This window comes from Aptenodytes forsteri, unplaced genomic scaffold (assembly GCF_000699145.1).
Source record: "Aptenodytes forsteri isolate BGI_AS27 unplaced genomic scaffold, ASM69914v1 Scaffold241, whole genome shotgun sequence".
In the NCBI taxonomy this organism is placed as follows: Eukaryota; Metazoa; Chordata; class Aves; order Sphenisciformes; family Spheniscidae; genus Aptenodytes; species Aptenodytes forsteri.
The window spans coordinates 11,511,030-11,527,458 of NW_008795252.1; the positions used below are offsets into that span (position 1 = coordinate 11,511,030).

General features: G+C 41.4%; 1 protein-coding gene across 1 annotated transcript in view; it reads right to left on the minus strand.

Moving 5' to 3' along the window:
- PHF21B (PHD finger protein 21B) overlaps positions 1-16,429 on the minus strand; it is a 47,543-nt gene that overhangs the window by 26,336 nt on the left and 4,778 nt on the right. The window contains exons 2-3 of the mRNA XM_009279096.1: positions 15,027-15,119; positions 814-1,164 (exon numbers count right to left, since the gene is read on the minus strand). Of these exons, the coding sequence (XP_009277371.1) occupies positions 814-1,164; positions 15,027-15,119 (444 nt within the window). The remainder of the gene's footprint in view (positions 1-813; positions 1,165-15,026; positions 15,120-16,429) is intronic.

Below are 16,429 nucleotides of genomic sequence, written 5' to 3' on the forward strand. Positions count from 1 at the left end.
GGAGTGAGCAAGCGGCTGCGTGGTGCTTAGTTGCCGACTGAAATTAAACCACGACAGTTAGAGAAGTGGGGAAGAGATGCCTGCTTTTGTTTACCTCAAAAGCCATCCTACACCCTGTATTCTTTTTTAGCACTGTGTGAGAACCTGTGCTGCCAACAAGACCCAAAGTAGCAGGATCCCAGTAGCAAATTACAGCAAATGTCTGCTGGGTACATTGGCAGCCTTTATTGAATCTGCTTCTGGTATAAGAGTGGTGCAGTTCTTTCATTTCAAAGCTGAAAAGTACAAAGAGGAAACAAGTAATTCATAACTTGATTTTTTCCTACTGATTCATCTGCTGATCAGTTTTGAAACCCTGAGCTCTCATTTCATTTGGTCTTCCCCTGAAAGTGTAGAAGGGAATGCCTGATTATTTGATACACTCCCCTGGGGTCAGTCGATATAACTAGTATCACTGTATAATTGAAGAGGGAGTCCATAGGAAATTTGAGCCTGCACAGAATTAAGGGATATTATTAGTGAGGATTGGTTTAAGGAAATGGAAGATCATATGGTCCCATTAATGTCAGGCTACATAATGATGCATTTTGATCCCACCAAAAAATATGCTTGTACACAGATAAATGTCTACCAGCGTCCATGTGTCCCCTTAAGAATTTTCCCATTGCTTTCTGATTATTTTCTTCAAAAGGAACCACTGACACCACTCTGCACAGGGCTGTGCACTCCCAGGGGAATGTTCTGCTTACATCTGCAATGTAATTCCTGTGTTTGATAACCAAAAAAAAAATGCCGTGAAAAAAAAGAACCTACCTTGCTGTCGGCACTAATGAGGAGTGGTTGCACTTTAATGCTATCGTTGACCACAGAGACAGTCGTGCTGGTGCTGATAGGAGTTGCATTGTTGGGGGAGGTGGAAATGATGGCGTACGCCACACCTGCACTGCTCAGAGGTGACGAAATAGCTGTAGACTCGGTGACACTTTGTGACTGGCTGTTAGGCGGCTGTACATGGCTGACGGTGTTATTGGCAGTCGGGAGGGCAGGGCTGGGGTTTTTGATGCTGACTACGGTTGCCTTCTGGAAGGTAGGAGGCTGCTTGGAAGGTTGGTCTCTGCACGGGGAGATAGGGAGGCTGTCTGGAATCAGGGTCTTTGGCCTAACCTACAAACAGAGAGTTAGATGTCATCAGACACAGCCTCACACTGTAATGAACAAACACTGCATACCTGCACTCTCCCGGTAGAATCTCTAATTGTATTAACCACGGAACAGGAACATCTAGAAAAACATAATGTAGCAACTTGAAGTAGCCAGCCACTCATTTACTTGTAGACATATTCCCAGCACTCCTCAGTTGGGTCATTTTGGAGTCCTTAACTCATTGCAATGCTGAACAAGAAGGGAGGAAAAAGTCAATTCCTCACTTTTATTAGCACACATCCATACAAATGCTACTCAAGTCACATCCAGTTCTCAGTAGGGATGTTGAAGCCAAAGCCTTTGCAAAGAAAGGAAACCCCAGATGCAATAATTTCCTGTTCTGAAGGACACAACACTCTTGCTATGAATTAAGGAGTGGGAACTGAATCATTAAGGGAGCTGTGGGAAAGCATTTACAGGAAGAGTAAGCATATGCATTTATACTGGTGGATCAGTGAATGAAGATCCTCACATTTTTAAGATGTGCCGTGTCTAACGGAGAGGAGACCAATCACACAATCGCTCAGCTCACCAGAAAAAAAGAAGAGAGGGGAAGAAAAGAAACCCCCAACCATTGAACTTCATATTTTGTTGCTGTAAGTAAAGAGCTAGTTTGCAGCTGCAGGTGGATGCAGAAGGAGCTTCCACGGATGGAGGGGGAAAACTGTTTGCCAAGATGTGCAAAGGCTGCGGCTTTACCCAGAGCCATGAATGATAGCTGCGAACAATTGTTTCCAGCTAATGTGGTGTGTTTCCAGTGGGTAATTAACGTCACCCTGTCAACACGGCTCTGCCTGAACAACGTGTTAAGTACAGTTCCAGGATTGAAAATAAATAATTTAAACTGTTTCACATGAAGTTAACTTCACTCCCAGCTTATTCGTTAACACGGCCAGACAAAACAGTCGGTTCCCTCTGTGCTTATTTAGTCCTGTCACTTCTCGCACCTTCCATACTGTGAAACAAAATGACAAGTTGTACCAGACAGACGTGGGAAACAGCTGCCTGTGTCACCGCACCGTAGTCGACCGGAGCCCTTCCAATGATGCCGACTTTAATCTTGAGCCTAAGTAAGCAATTTAATGAAAACGCAGGGATTTACTGATATGCAGAAAATCATCTCTCAAGGCTGGCCATCATCCTCTGTCGCGTCAAGGAGGAGCCGTACCCATTTGTCCCCGCAGCGAATATGAAGCGCAGCAACACCCGTATTGCGAGTTCTTCGTGTTTTGATAACTCGGCCCTCAATTGCCGATAGGATCCTAACACCTACGAGCAGTGCAAACATGTATGAGGCACAGTCCTGCTCGGAAGTGTCTAAATTGTCAGTAGATGGAAAATTAAAGAGGAGCCACAGCCGAAGAAGAGCAAAGAGGAAGGTTCGCCCGAGGTCCTGCAGCAGACTTGTGACAAAGCCAGAAAGCCGCTGTGTTCGGCTCATGACTTCGGGGTAACACTGAAGGCCTCATAGGCCCACTGTGAAATGATGCAAAACTATGCTAAACCATGACTAACCATATTCAAGATACACTGACGGTAACTGAAGGGTTTTTTGCTCTTTTTCCTCTATCCAATCATTTTATGTAATGATTATTTGATTTATTTAGTTAAGATACCAGACAAATACCCTGGCCAAGTTGCTTAAGAGAGGAGTCTATAATTAGCTTCATATCCGTAATTAGTTAATGGTCTTATTTTCAAAAGTAGTGCACAGAGGATTGGTTTAAACCTATCTTGGTCCAGGCATTCTGCAAAACTAAGGCTTCTAACATAAACAACAGCTCAGTGCAATGAGGAGACGTGATACTTAAAGCAACCCGTTCATGTCTGTATCAGAGTCAGTTATACAAGCAGATCTTGTAATATCTACCTTTATATTTTCATAATGCTATCCTTTCCCTCCTATGTTATATCTTATATATGTCTCTCATATGTAAGCCTTTAACAAATTGCTCATGCTCATGTGCTCAGAGACACGTTCACAGAAATAGTATCATTATTCAGAAAATAAAGTCTGAGAAGCTTGGCAAAATACAGTTAAAATGTAATACCATGGCTAAAAAATCCAAATTTAATTCTTAGCTGTTTGGCTAACATCTAAATTTTACCATCTCTCCTTAAAAAGAAATAATTTTCCTGTAAATTAAAAAAACATCTGTTACCAACAGAAATACTGTAAACACACAGATCAGCACATATATACAGAGAAAGAGAGAGAGCGAGAATAAGGAGTAGTTCAGATCAAAGACTCAATAGAACAGTCACTGAGATCTTTAGAAAAAATCAAGTCTGACAAAAAATCAGCTCAGGAGTTTTTCTAGCCAAATACTGTCATGCAGTCTATGAGGATCTACTGTATCTGTCACTCTTAATTGCACTTTTATATTTAATCAAAAGCCTAATTAAAACTAAATGCCTATATATATTCCAGCTATATAATTATCTTTTCTACACTATTACATATATATATGGACTGTCAGATGTAATACTCAATGAATCCTATACACACCCTTAATACACATTCTGCAAGTTGTGGATGAATGTGTATTATTTCGCTATAAAATAAGCTCTTCCTGCACAGACAATTAAACAGACTTAATTTTCCAAAGTAACATATTCTCTATAAAGTTCTGCATACTGAAATAGCTGATACGATTTACCAGACTGGTGCAGCACAAGAACATATGCTGGGCGTTTTCTGCCACCGTGTGATACAAAGGAGGTATAGCGGTCTTCATAGTCAGCCTCTGCAAATTCCCTGGCAAGTTCAGCTAACGTTGTGAGAGCATTTTTATTTGCAATTATAGAATAATAAAAAGGGTTGACTACAGAAAAAGCTTCAGCTGCTCCTGAGTTAAGGCTAAAATAGGTTCAAGTTAAAATAACATTTATTTCTGCATCCCGCAGGCATGAATCCAGAACAGAAAGCAAGCATAGAAGCCCCTTGTGCTCTAACACCTATGAACCTTCCCCCCTTGAATATAAACACTAAGCGTAAGCACTTAATGAACAGCTAAGTGAAAGACCTTTAGCAGAGTTTCACATTAAAAACCAAACTGCTACAGTAATCTGTCAGAATAAATAGCGTCAGCTGGGAAGAAAAAAAATGAAGGAAAGAGCTAGTGTAAATTCCCTTTCCTCACGGCAAAACTGTAGCTTAAATTTGGGAGATGAAAGGAGGACAGTGGCACTAGCAGATGCTTGGCAGTTGACAGTCAGCGAAGAAGAACTGGAGAAAAACTAGGGCAGGGCACGGACTGCATTTCACATGCAAGGTATCAAGGAGACGTTTTCTACTGAAAGTAGCACAGGTTGGATGGCACCGGTCCCCATTACAAGAGCCACAGAAATAAAAGGCGCAAAAGTTTAGCAAAGGAGAAGAAAAGAGAAAGAATAACAGACAACATGTGTGTTACCAAGCGAAAACTGCAACTGTTGGCGAGCACTGCAAATAACAATTCTCCTGTAGCTCAACCCTCCTCTCCCCAAATATCTTTCATTTAACTTCTGACAGCTGTCAAAACAGAATGTGATACTACCAGGGCTCTAAATGCAGGAGAAGAGACAACTGCTTCTTGAATATAATGATTTCACAAACCCGTGTTGTTCTTGAGTTTCCTCAATACCCACAATAACAGAAACATTTGATTTTAGGCAGCAATATTCAGACACCCCTGGTACTTCTCAAATTGCCTGCAGGTGAGCACGCTGTTCCAGAAGATATTCCCAGACCTGAGAATTCACTAGGTGGGGGCTGTCTGCTTTTCAGACAGGGAAATAACAGGGAGCCCAATCCTGTGAGATGTGCAGAGGGCTCTTTTGTTCAGCAACCTTGAATTTCATATATTTTAAAGAGTTTCAGATCAGGAGGGAATCAGCTCCTGTGACCAATATGACTTCTTGCATATCCCATATCATTAAGCTCCATCCAGATGTCCCTCTATGAAGCCCAAAGGCTTCCATTACACCGAAACATCATTCCAGCTCTCAAGAGCACAAATTGTTGAATACTGCGGAGGTGAACGAACTGCTGAGTGGCGGAGGTGGGAGAGCCTGATGTGTGTCACTATTGACAAAGGCAACTGTGATCATGGGCAATCTATTTCCTGAGCTACATCCCGTCAGGTGAGCCACTCCCATGCTGTAGTAAAGAAAAAGAAGGTAAAAAAGAAAAACTCTTACAAAATAAGCCTTCAAGATCCAACCCAAACAAGTATGGGGGAAAAGGAGGAGAAGGGAAGGAAAGCACGCAATTCCTCCCATCCCTGTGGGCAAGCCTATGTAGTCCTAAAGGACAGGATTTAATTAGAACAGTTACCTCTGTGCAGATCTGCAGGTGCTATGAGAATTGTTAAGGGCAATTCTGTAAATGTGTTCTCCTTACAGCCTAGCGAAGAAGGGACCTTAACAAGTGCACTTCAATTACAAAACCAAAAGGGATCACCATGATCCTCCAGCTCACAGACTGGCCATAGAACTTCTCCCAGAAACTGAAAACTGATTCTAAAAGAAAATACTAAAGACTTCTTAACGATGAATTTATCACGAGCCCCAATAAACTGTTATAATATTTTATTATGCTCGTGACTGGCATTTTATCGCGAGGTTGCATTTGCCTAACTTCAGCTTCCAGTCTGTGGATCTTGTTATAGCTTTGTCAGCAGCACCGAAGAGCCCTCCCCCTCCCCAATATCAGATATCAGCTGGATCGTGCTCAGCATCAATCAGCCCTTCATACTGGCAGGGCCGATCTGTATGAGAGTAAATTTTTCAGCTCAATGCAATATCACATTGCCTTTGAGAGAAAGACCATTATTCACACTTTATTTTCACTTCACCCTTGTACTCAGAGCTTAAAAACAAAAACTCAGAATGGATTTGGCACAATTCATATGTCACAGAGGCAAAGTGCTGGGAGCAGCAGACAGAGCTTTCATTCTTGAAAAGCTTTAGAGGATCACACAGAAAACATTAGCAATGGCTGATAAAATGAGTGCAATATGGGGTAATTATATCCTTCACCAGAATGAACAGATGCACACTGACTTCAGTAAAGCTGTGTCTATTTATGCCACCTGAGGACCGACTCTCTCCCTCTTCTTTTTTTAATCAATAAAAACTACGCAAAAGAAAAGGTTCTAAGTAACTGTACAGCAATGACACACCCTAAAATCCAGGTTGCCCAACTGACCTGGATACAAGTGTTTCCAGCTTGGTTGATTTTCGGTTCCTTTCCTGATAAGCTCCTATTATCTTCAGCCTGGTCTGAGACCACAGTCAAAATAAACACAGTTTTATTTTCTTGCCACAGGGGGAAGATTTAAAACCACACGTGACTATGGATGCGCATATACTTTTCTTCCTTCCCCTTGATGGGGCTACACAAAAAGGAAGTTACTCTTCAGTGTGTACCACGAGGAAACCCCAGGCGAGATGACCCGGCTCGGTGAATCCTGTGTTCACATACAACGTAAGCCTCTCCTTAGCGTCTACCTGGAATATCAGTCTGAGAAGCCACAGAAGAATGATATGAAATGCAGGGCAAAACCCAAGCAACTTCTCCAGCCCACGTTTCCAATCCTGCTGCTCTGGACAGTGAGGACCAGGGAAGTAATCTTAATCTGACTGAAACCAACAGCAAATTTGAATAGACTTCAGTAAGGCCAGAACTGCAACTAGCACCTCGACACAAGCCCTGGTCTCTCATTTTACATGCCATGCAACCCAAGAATCACTCTGTGGTATTTTCACACGTATTCAAATTACGTGCACTATATCAAACGTTTTCCACTGGACTGTATACCTACTGTGCTTTGGTATTTCAATTTGTTAGTCATGGACAGCCAACTTTAGTGTAAAGGTGACACACAGATAATATAACCCCTGTGCAATTTTTAAGAAGACAAAGCTATTTCATTTAGTTTTTCTTCTCCTTCAGCTTTGCTTGATACTACAGCAATGGAAGTTTTGCCGAGAGGGGTGTTTGTGTGGGAATCCGCCAGCTCTGCTTTGTGTGGATGTTGGCATAAGGCAGTCAGGTGGGAGTTCTTCATTAAAAATGTTATCAGTGTTTTGAACACAAAACTGTATTTTCACAGGAACTTGACTGACTTTTGCTAATGAAATGTACATTTTCTCCTCAGCTATACTGCCTCTATTTTCTGGTTTGGCATTGCTGCTGTTGAGTTGATGATTCATTAAGTGGCTCTTTTCCATTTGCAGAGAGGAAAACTATCATTAAACTAGCAAATTAAAATCAATATTATTCCAAAAAATAACAAGTAGGGGTTGAAGTTGACAAGGATTTCTGGTTTTTTTCCTTCTGCACAATGATTCTGTCCTTGAATATGCAGTTATCTATGTGCCTCTGAGGAAAGAATTTAATCCTTATTGCTTAGGATTACAATAGAAATATAAAAGCTAGACTGTGATTATACACACCAGTCAATAACTTACTTCCCTTTCTACTCTTTTCAGCATTACAAGTCAGCTTGCTTCTCTCACAGATACTCATCTATGATTAACTTACTTCAATTTAAATATAAAGTGTCCATGAAGCCTTTAGGCACAAACGAGTGAACATCTGTCTGCTTTCCTCCTATCCGTATACTTTCATAGGTGGGCTCTCGGCTAATCCACGCAGCTGGGCATTCACTGGACTCCAACTCTGGTGTCACTTTAAAGACTGTGGATGTCACTGCTTTGTACTGTCCATCACTTTAAGAGCTCTTCCTGCTTCTAGACAACAATAACGGCACATTACAATAATTTGACCAGCCTCAACTCATTTACTAGCCAAAATCAAAAAACTTGGAAGACAAAATAATACTGAAAATAATGACAAAAATCATTTCTATCCGCTGACAGCCTGAGCAAGATGGAAGCACACAAAAAGCTCAGACATCAGGAGATGAAAATGAAGGTTTTAGGGACAGGAAGCAGTACAGTGAATTCCTCCAAGTCTCTGCTGAGGTACTGCAGGCAGAGAAAACCTTCCTATCTGCCTGTCATTCAGCCAGAGGCCTACCGCAAGCTACGGAGGCTCGGAGACACAGCACAGTCCAGATCCAGTCCAGACATGGATCTGAAGCCACATCATTCGCATGGATGCAAATGGCATCAGTGGAGAGAGGGGACATTTCTTCTCATCTTACTGATATTCTGCAAAGCAGCATTTGACATGGATAAACATGAGAGTTTTCACCTGGGAAAAAGGTACCATGTCAGGTGTTAAAATGGCTTGAATCTTTCCTGGGGGTTGTATGGATACTTTAGGCTCCTACGTGCAGACTGTCATGGAGATCTGACTTCCATGGAGGTCCTTTGCAAAATGTTCACGATACTGATTGGATCTGAAGGTCTTAAGCATCAGTAACAGCCAGTTGTGCTTCTCCTTCCCCACCACCCTGGATCAGTTCTCTCACTAAGAACAGACAACTGACACTGAAACTCAGAAAGGCAGAGGTAACAGAGGGAGGTACTCTGGAAAATTTGCATCTGGGTGTAGTCCCCCTTGATACACCATACGCGTTCATCTTTGTCCATACTGCAGAAGACGGGATTCCTCGTCACTGCCAACCTCTGGCATACCACCATCCACAAGGAACAGTTCTTATCGCAACACCTTAGTCATACCTTCATCTGTCTTGGCTGCACTACAGCAGTGTAAAATACATACCATGGAGCACTCCAGATGCTCCAACAAGCCCGTGCCTCTCTCAGCAACACAGGCTACCTACCCCACCTATCCACTAGTGCGTAACTGAGATTCCCACAGACTTTTCAATAAAGTACCGTGTTTTCATCCCAATCTTCAAAGCTCTCCCTGTAAAGACTTAGTATGAAAGGCCAAGGTGGCCATGTGTCTCTGGTGCAGGGATTCTCTACAGCGAGGCTGATGCTCATACAGGCAGGCGTCTCAACCTTCTTCTCTACGAATTAAGGGCAGAAACATCATCACTTTCTACAATAAACATTTTCTACGTTATACTCCTCTGACAAATATATAGTGGCATGCAATTAATAGTAGCATGCCTATTAAAAATAAGCAAACTGATAAAAAGGAACCCTAACCAGAACTTTCAGCTGCATACACTTCTTCCCAAAGGGCAAGGATGAGAGAAGAAATAGCTTACAACAGATGTTAATCTTTGTGCTTAGCACATTACCAGAAGGTGCTTCAAATACAGTGACAAGCACAGTATAAAAGCTTATATAGAATAAAACAGATTAACAACTATATTTATTAAGGGCTACATTTTCAGCCAGGCCTCTGCAAACCTTTCTTTTGAAAAAGCAATTTTGTTTCTGTTTTCTGCACGCATACAGCCAATGAATATTAAATACTGTTGCAAAACCCTTAGCTTGGTTATATACCATGCTGATTAAGTTACCTTGAATTAGATTATCTCTCTTCTCCTCCACTAGCATTCCAACACATCCCCCTGGAAGCGCTGAGGGTTATATACCAGAAAGGTGCATGACATCCCTTAGGGGATTATAGTCCTTTTCTCCTCTGATATTGTAATAACGACTTTACCCAATTCAATTATTCCTTACTCAAACAAACAATAAAGTGCTCTTGTCTCTCCATTGCACAATTCTGTGTAACTTTTTATACAAACATGTATACCTGCTAGCTTCTTTTCTAGTTTCACAAAAGGCTGACTTGCATTTAGTAATCTTTTTCCACTTTCTAATGGCTATGCTCAGTCTTAACACACTACCTTAAAAATAATGAAAAAATTTTTTTTTTTTTTTTTTTTAAGACTTATGATGCCAACAGAGAGAGGCTTGGCCACAGACCAGTCTGTTAATACATTTCTTCTACAGTACACAGTGGCATCACACAACTTGGGTTCTGCCTATAGGAGTCGTTTTCCTTTCAAGAAATCTTCCAGGAGCCCTATCACCGGGGAAGCCAGGAGCAGTGGTTGGGTTTGGTACACAGGTGAAGAGAAGCAGCAGCTATCAGTGGAACTGTGCTCATGAGAACTGCCACAGACCAGTCTGTTAATACATTTCTTCTACAGTACACAGTGGCATCACACAACTTGGGTTCTGCCTATAGGAGTCGTTTTCCTTTCAAGAAATCTTCCAGGAGCCCTATCACCGGGGAAGCCAGGAGCAGTGGTTGGGTTTGGTACACAGGTGAAGAGAAGCAGCAGCTATCAGTGGAACTGTGCTCATGAGAACTATGACAAGGAATTTTAAAAATGAGAACGTGCGTTTAAGTTTTGGGAACGTCTGGAGACCACAGCCCCTGGCTGGGCTCACATGGTACCCAGTGATGAACAAACACGCGGCAACAAAACAGCCCCCGTCCCAAAGCAGCCTGCAGCCCAGTGACCGAATTCAGACCCTACCGAATTATGCATATTAAAATCACTACAGAAGATAAAAAATAAGCAGCACTTGACAGCAGAACTGTCCAGAGTCGATTGAAAAACACGCACGTTTCATCTAAAGCGGTTGTGCGTACCTGTTTCTTTTCACCACTCACCTGCGCGATAGCTCCACCGCAGGCGTCTGCTACGCGACTCTGCTCTACTCTAATCGGCAGTGGCATGAGCAAAGTCATCTCAAACCCTGCCTTCAACCAGGACCGGAAAAATAGGTCAGGGAAATAGCATTATAATCTGATTCAACTGCTAGTCAAATCATCACAGTCTCTCCATTAATTTGAATGAGAATTGGATTGAGCCCAAATTACTGACAACAAAATGGGAGGTTTGTTTTAATATCTTCACCGTTTCATTTAAAATCTTCCATTCAAAGAACAGAAAATAAGATTTCCCACGTGCTGTCAGGTGGGTACAGCGTGACTTAAATTTTTATGTAAACCAGTTCAAAATAGACAGACTGTCTGCACTGCAGCTGGAAATTGGAGCCCCAACCTGACGTAAGGCCACCCCTTCCTTACAGCTGATGGGTGCCATAAAGCAGAGGAACAGCTCAAGAGTAAGAGAGTGCATCACCCATGTGTTTGAGTAGAAGACCTCCAGGATTTGCTTCTCAGAGTGCAGTGGAGAGTCTGCAGTTTCCAAACATCTCACCCAGCTGGAAACATCAAAGGCCAAAGTAAGAAGAGAAAGACTATCTGGAATTAACTTCCCAAACATCACAGCTCATAGCAGAAATTTTATTTATTTGATGAAAGCAAAAATAACTTCATATTCTGTAAAAAATATTTTAAAAAAGAAAAGAAAAAAGGTCTGCCAAAGAGGCTTGTTTTGGCAAATAATGAATGCCTAAAGAAATATTGTTTGTATTATGCAATGAACTTGTAATTAATGTTTGTTTGCTCACCATTTAATAGCAGTTCAGCACTAAGTGATGGGATTTTGCTGCCTTTTTTGAATGTGCAGATTTTAAAACTTCATTCCCCATATGGAAGAGCTCCCAGGAGGTCATATCATAAACCCATTCAAATGAACAAAATAAATGACAGGTATCTGTATAAATGTGGAAAATGAGAAAGCTGTATGTATTATTTTCCATAAGTATTGTTAAGTGCCTCAGTTTACTTGTGTGGTATTTTCCTGCTTGACTGCATAGAGGTAAATCAAAAAATGTCTAGATGAGGAGAACGAAAGCATCAAAAATATAAAACTCCTTTAGATGCGATGAGGGGCCCTTAAATGGAGGAGTCCCCTGTTTCTTTCCAGCCAGCCTGGCAACGTTTATGCCTCTCATGCCTACATCTAAATCTCAAGGGAGTCTGAAATCCCAAAGAAATGATGAGACTGGCCAAAAGGAGAAATGTCAGGTAGCAATCGGTGTGCTGGTCAAGAATGCAGACACTGACCTGGACTAATCCCACTTATCTACATGCACCTGAAACCAAAGTGCAATCTGTCTGGCTAAGAGTGAAGCCACTTCCAGAGGGCAACTCGGAGACAAGTAGGCTCCTAACATGGCAGGGATCCCAGAAGGGATCCATCCAGGCTTTCCACCCCTCCATAGACAAGAAGAGAGGCGGCAGCACGTACAGACAAGATTAAGACAGCTTAGGTGATTGCCACTGTGCCTGCCACTGCACTTGCACAAACTACACCTAGACTTAGCTGCTTGAGTAAATAGGCAGGCATGCAGGTGGGCTTATTGAAGCCTTTGCTGCCATGGTTTCATTGCTATTAGGGCTCTACACAATCCACTGTTAAAGCTGGACTTCGCAGAGACAGAGGTCGGGGAAGGTGCAATACCTTGCAGAACAAGATTCAACTATAGCTAACATGCATGAGTACAGACATTGTACTGCTTTAATTCTTTGTGTGAAATACTGTGGACTTCTTGGTAGAGGAGTGATGAATATTGTTTTGTTTTGAAAAAGCTGTCCCTTTAATTTGCTGCTACACGGGCACCCAAAGTAAAGGTTTTAGCAGATGCCAAACTTAGCTGGGCCCTGCTTGTTAGTATTCTTGGGAGACGGTGGCAAAGCTGCCTCTCAGAAAGTCAGTCCTAGAACGGTAGGATTGTGCCACTAACTCAGAGCAAGGTACAGGAGCCATGCCTGCCACCCAGGGGGGACAAAAGGGGGTTAGTAGCCAGCCTGCTCTGGAACCAAGTCTGATGCATAACAGCTGAGAGGACATGGACTGTGATAGGATTTAATTCTGCACATTTTCCAGCTCCTACTGGAAGATACTACAAGCCCCTTAATTTCCAAAATCATTTTTAATTTGGTGCTTGTTTTCTCAGAGCTATGAGGGAGAAGAGGGAAGGGATGTCCTTTACCATAATACCTTCCTTTTGTGGTATTACATGGCCTTGCTTCCTGGCATTTTTATATTTCCATCTGAAGATTCCAGCTCTCCTGGACCACAGATTCCTATCGACCCTCAAAGTTTGCCAGAGATGACTATGCACTCACCTACACTTATTACAAAGGAGAGCTTTCACAGTGATACAGTGCTGCAGCTCACTTACAGTGGCCTCCCAGATCACCTGTATCCAGCTGTATCTGGGGAATGACAGCTTTACATCACTCTGATTTACGGCTATATTAAATATATTTTGAAAGCATTTGACTATTTAGTTAGAAGCCAAACTTTCCACTTGTAGATGAAAACTTGATCTCTCTTAAGACGTCAAGCAGAAAGCTTTGATGGGTGGAGGGAGTTTCCCACTAGGAAACAATATGGAAATTTTAAATTTCACTGTAAGCTTTGAGTGGGAGAGGAACATATAGACCATCATGAACTGCAAAGGAGGACACAGTCTGTAAATGGGGCAGGCTGTTGCTGAAGAAGGAGGTATTGGCCTGTGAAAAATCCAGAAAAAACTCAGAACATAGGACATACCTCTGATAATGAGGTCTCACATACAGCCGCCTACTTCATTTTCAGTTTTGACGAAAATGAGATTGCTATGTGGTTATTTCCCATGCTATCTACATGAAATAGAAAATTTAGTGAACTATGGCTTAGGGCTGCTGAGGAAGGGTTGGTGTTTCATTAGTATTAAGTATGATTGCATAAACAGGTCTGAAATTGAAGGCTGTGCTAGGAAAGGAGTGAAACAAAGTGAAATACGAACAAAAATATTGCCATGAGCTAAACAGCAAGACAGAAAGGATATGTGTTCTTTTCAAAAAGTTGATGCAATCAGCTTCCTCCACTTTTTCCAATTCTTCAAATTTGAATCTAACACTGAATGAAAATTTTTCTACTTAACAGAAGCGTAGAACATTGATGCTTCTTTAAGTGCAGCATTTGCAATGCCATCATCATTGCTGAAACATAACCTTAATGATAATTTAAGCCCCTGCTACAGGTCTTTCAGCTGCTCTTGAACCTCATCTACTTTCAGGAGCAATCTGCTCATCTTTGACACCCCAAAATGGCAGAAATCAATGTGTTATTATGCTGTAAGAACAACTGAAAAGCAAAGTCTTGAACTTGATAAGAAAACTATAACCTTCCTTTATGTTCACAACTTTGCCTTCCACAAAATGTAATTTAAAGAGAGAATTTAAGAACTTTATCTTGGAAATACTCCTTCCTCCGGGCAGATTTAGCTCACAGATCTTCTACTAGATTCTGCCACTAAGAAAATATTAGGAAAAAAATTAAGGAACAATAGGAAGACCCAACATCGACTTCAATGCTAGAAAAGACCTCTAAGGGCCACACAGGGAGACATATATTTATACTTAATAATCACGAATCCAAAAAGCAAAGCAGAGAACTGCAACAAAACACTGGTTGAAAATGACATCTTTTGAGAAAGAGGGTTGAAATGGTTAATAAAGTGTATGGTTAGGGAAACAGTGATGGATATTCAGAAAAGAAAACACAGTTTGAAAAGATTTTAAAAATCTGTGAGTGTAACTCTCCTTTCACTCCTACCCAGCCAATCTTGCCTCAGTCTGGCACCTGGGTTAGCTGGGCAAAACTTTATACTGGGATAGACAGGGATGAGGCAAGTAAATTAGTAAAAGAATATGTGAGGCTAAATCTTGAACAGAAAGGTTAATATTTCTACCACTTTTTTTAATTACAGAATTGCAGATTTTAATTTCTGTGATTTGAAATTCATCTTATAAAGCATAAATTTACATTTCACCGTATGTACTTTGTTCTTCCACAATGAATCTTCAAGATTTTTTATAGCTTTTCATTGTTCTAACAGTATGCTCCCAGAATAAAACTGATCTTTTTTTTCATGAATTGGAGAAAATAACTCTACTGTTCAGCTCACAGAAGGTGAGTCTTTATTCAGCAAAATGAGTGCGCTGACCTACCCAGTCTAGGCACCAGACAGAAACAGAGTAGAATACATATAAAATGACACAAAACCCCCTTTGGAACTGTATTTTGTACCTGAGGTAGCACTGCTGGTCCTTGTCCTGCCAACCTCTGCAAGGAGCTGACCTGAGGAACCTTAATGGGCACTGCAGTGATAGTTCCCAAAGTCTGTTGGAAGAAAAACAGTTGAACACAGCTTAAAACACTTGCACAGCTTCCCCAGATAGAATCTGCCTCACCCAGCGGTTCCCCTTCCAGCTCTTTGCTTGTCTCTTCCCGACTTATGATGGAAGGGTATAATACATCAGTCCATTTGAAGCTCTCTCTCTTCTGCCTAAAGAGTCAGAGATGCTTCCTTCTCTTTAACCTTCTCTACAAAGCACTGTTAACTGAAGTCTGTTGCCTCCTTAGAGCGTTTGGTAATACTGAGTGCAAAGGATACACCTCATCGTTGTGAAGTTTTTTTGGTACAAGTGTGCTGCCATGGCTGAAGGCTGTCTAGGCACTAGTTTATTTTCAAAAGAGCTGAAGAAAGGTGAAACGCACCACAGTGAAACTTAAAAAATGTGCATTGGTAAGATGATGCATTTCATGGTAGCCAGGGTCACAAGAGAAGTTCACTGTGTCTTAGTAAATAGTAAATACTGAATTATTAAAACTGAAAGCTACCTATAAATCTACTATAGTACACTGTAACACAACATTCAGCTAAGACGACATCCAGTTGGGTCAACACAGCAGCCATTACTACCCATGTTTATTTTCTCTACTCACTCTTCTCTTAGTTGTATAACAAATTTATTCAAAGCTTATTTAAGATAGAATAGAATAGAATAGGATAGAATAGAATAGAATAGAATAGAATAGAATAGAATAGAATAGAATAGAATAGAATAGAATAGAATAGAATAGAATAGAATAGAATAGAATAGAATAGAATAGAGACTATTTCAGTTGGAAGGGACCTACAATGATCACCTAGTCCAACTGCCTGACCAATTCAGGGCTGACCAAAAGTTAAAGCATGTTGTTAAGGGCATTGTCCAAAAGCCTCTTAAACACGGACAGGCTTGGGGCATCGACCACCTCTCTAGGAAGCTTGTTCCAGTGTTTGACTACCATCTCAGTAAAGAAATGCTTCGCAATGTCGAGTCTGAACTTCAGCTCTCCTCCCTTTGTCAGGATGATATTCACAGTGTGTGGGAGTTTCTTCCTCTTCTCTCTTGGGGTCCACTTGGAGTTACATTTACGTATTTTCTTATTGTAGTTTGCCTTCTTATCACTTGTTCCCTGCTGAAGTCTGAAAGTTGCCTCCCCCAGGCTCAGCTGATATTGAGGGCTGTTTCTTGCAAGGGAGTGCCTCCCCCAGACCTTTACCATTCTTGATGTTCACAAAGCTTCAGCTCATAAAAATATGAAGCAATAGTCACTTTGCCATCAGATGAATGTTAAAATCAGCTGAAACCATGCCAAGACAA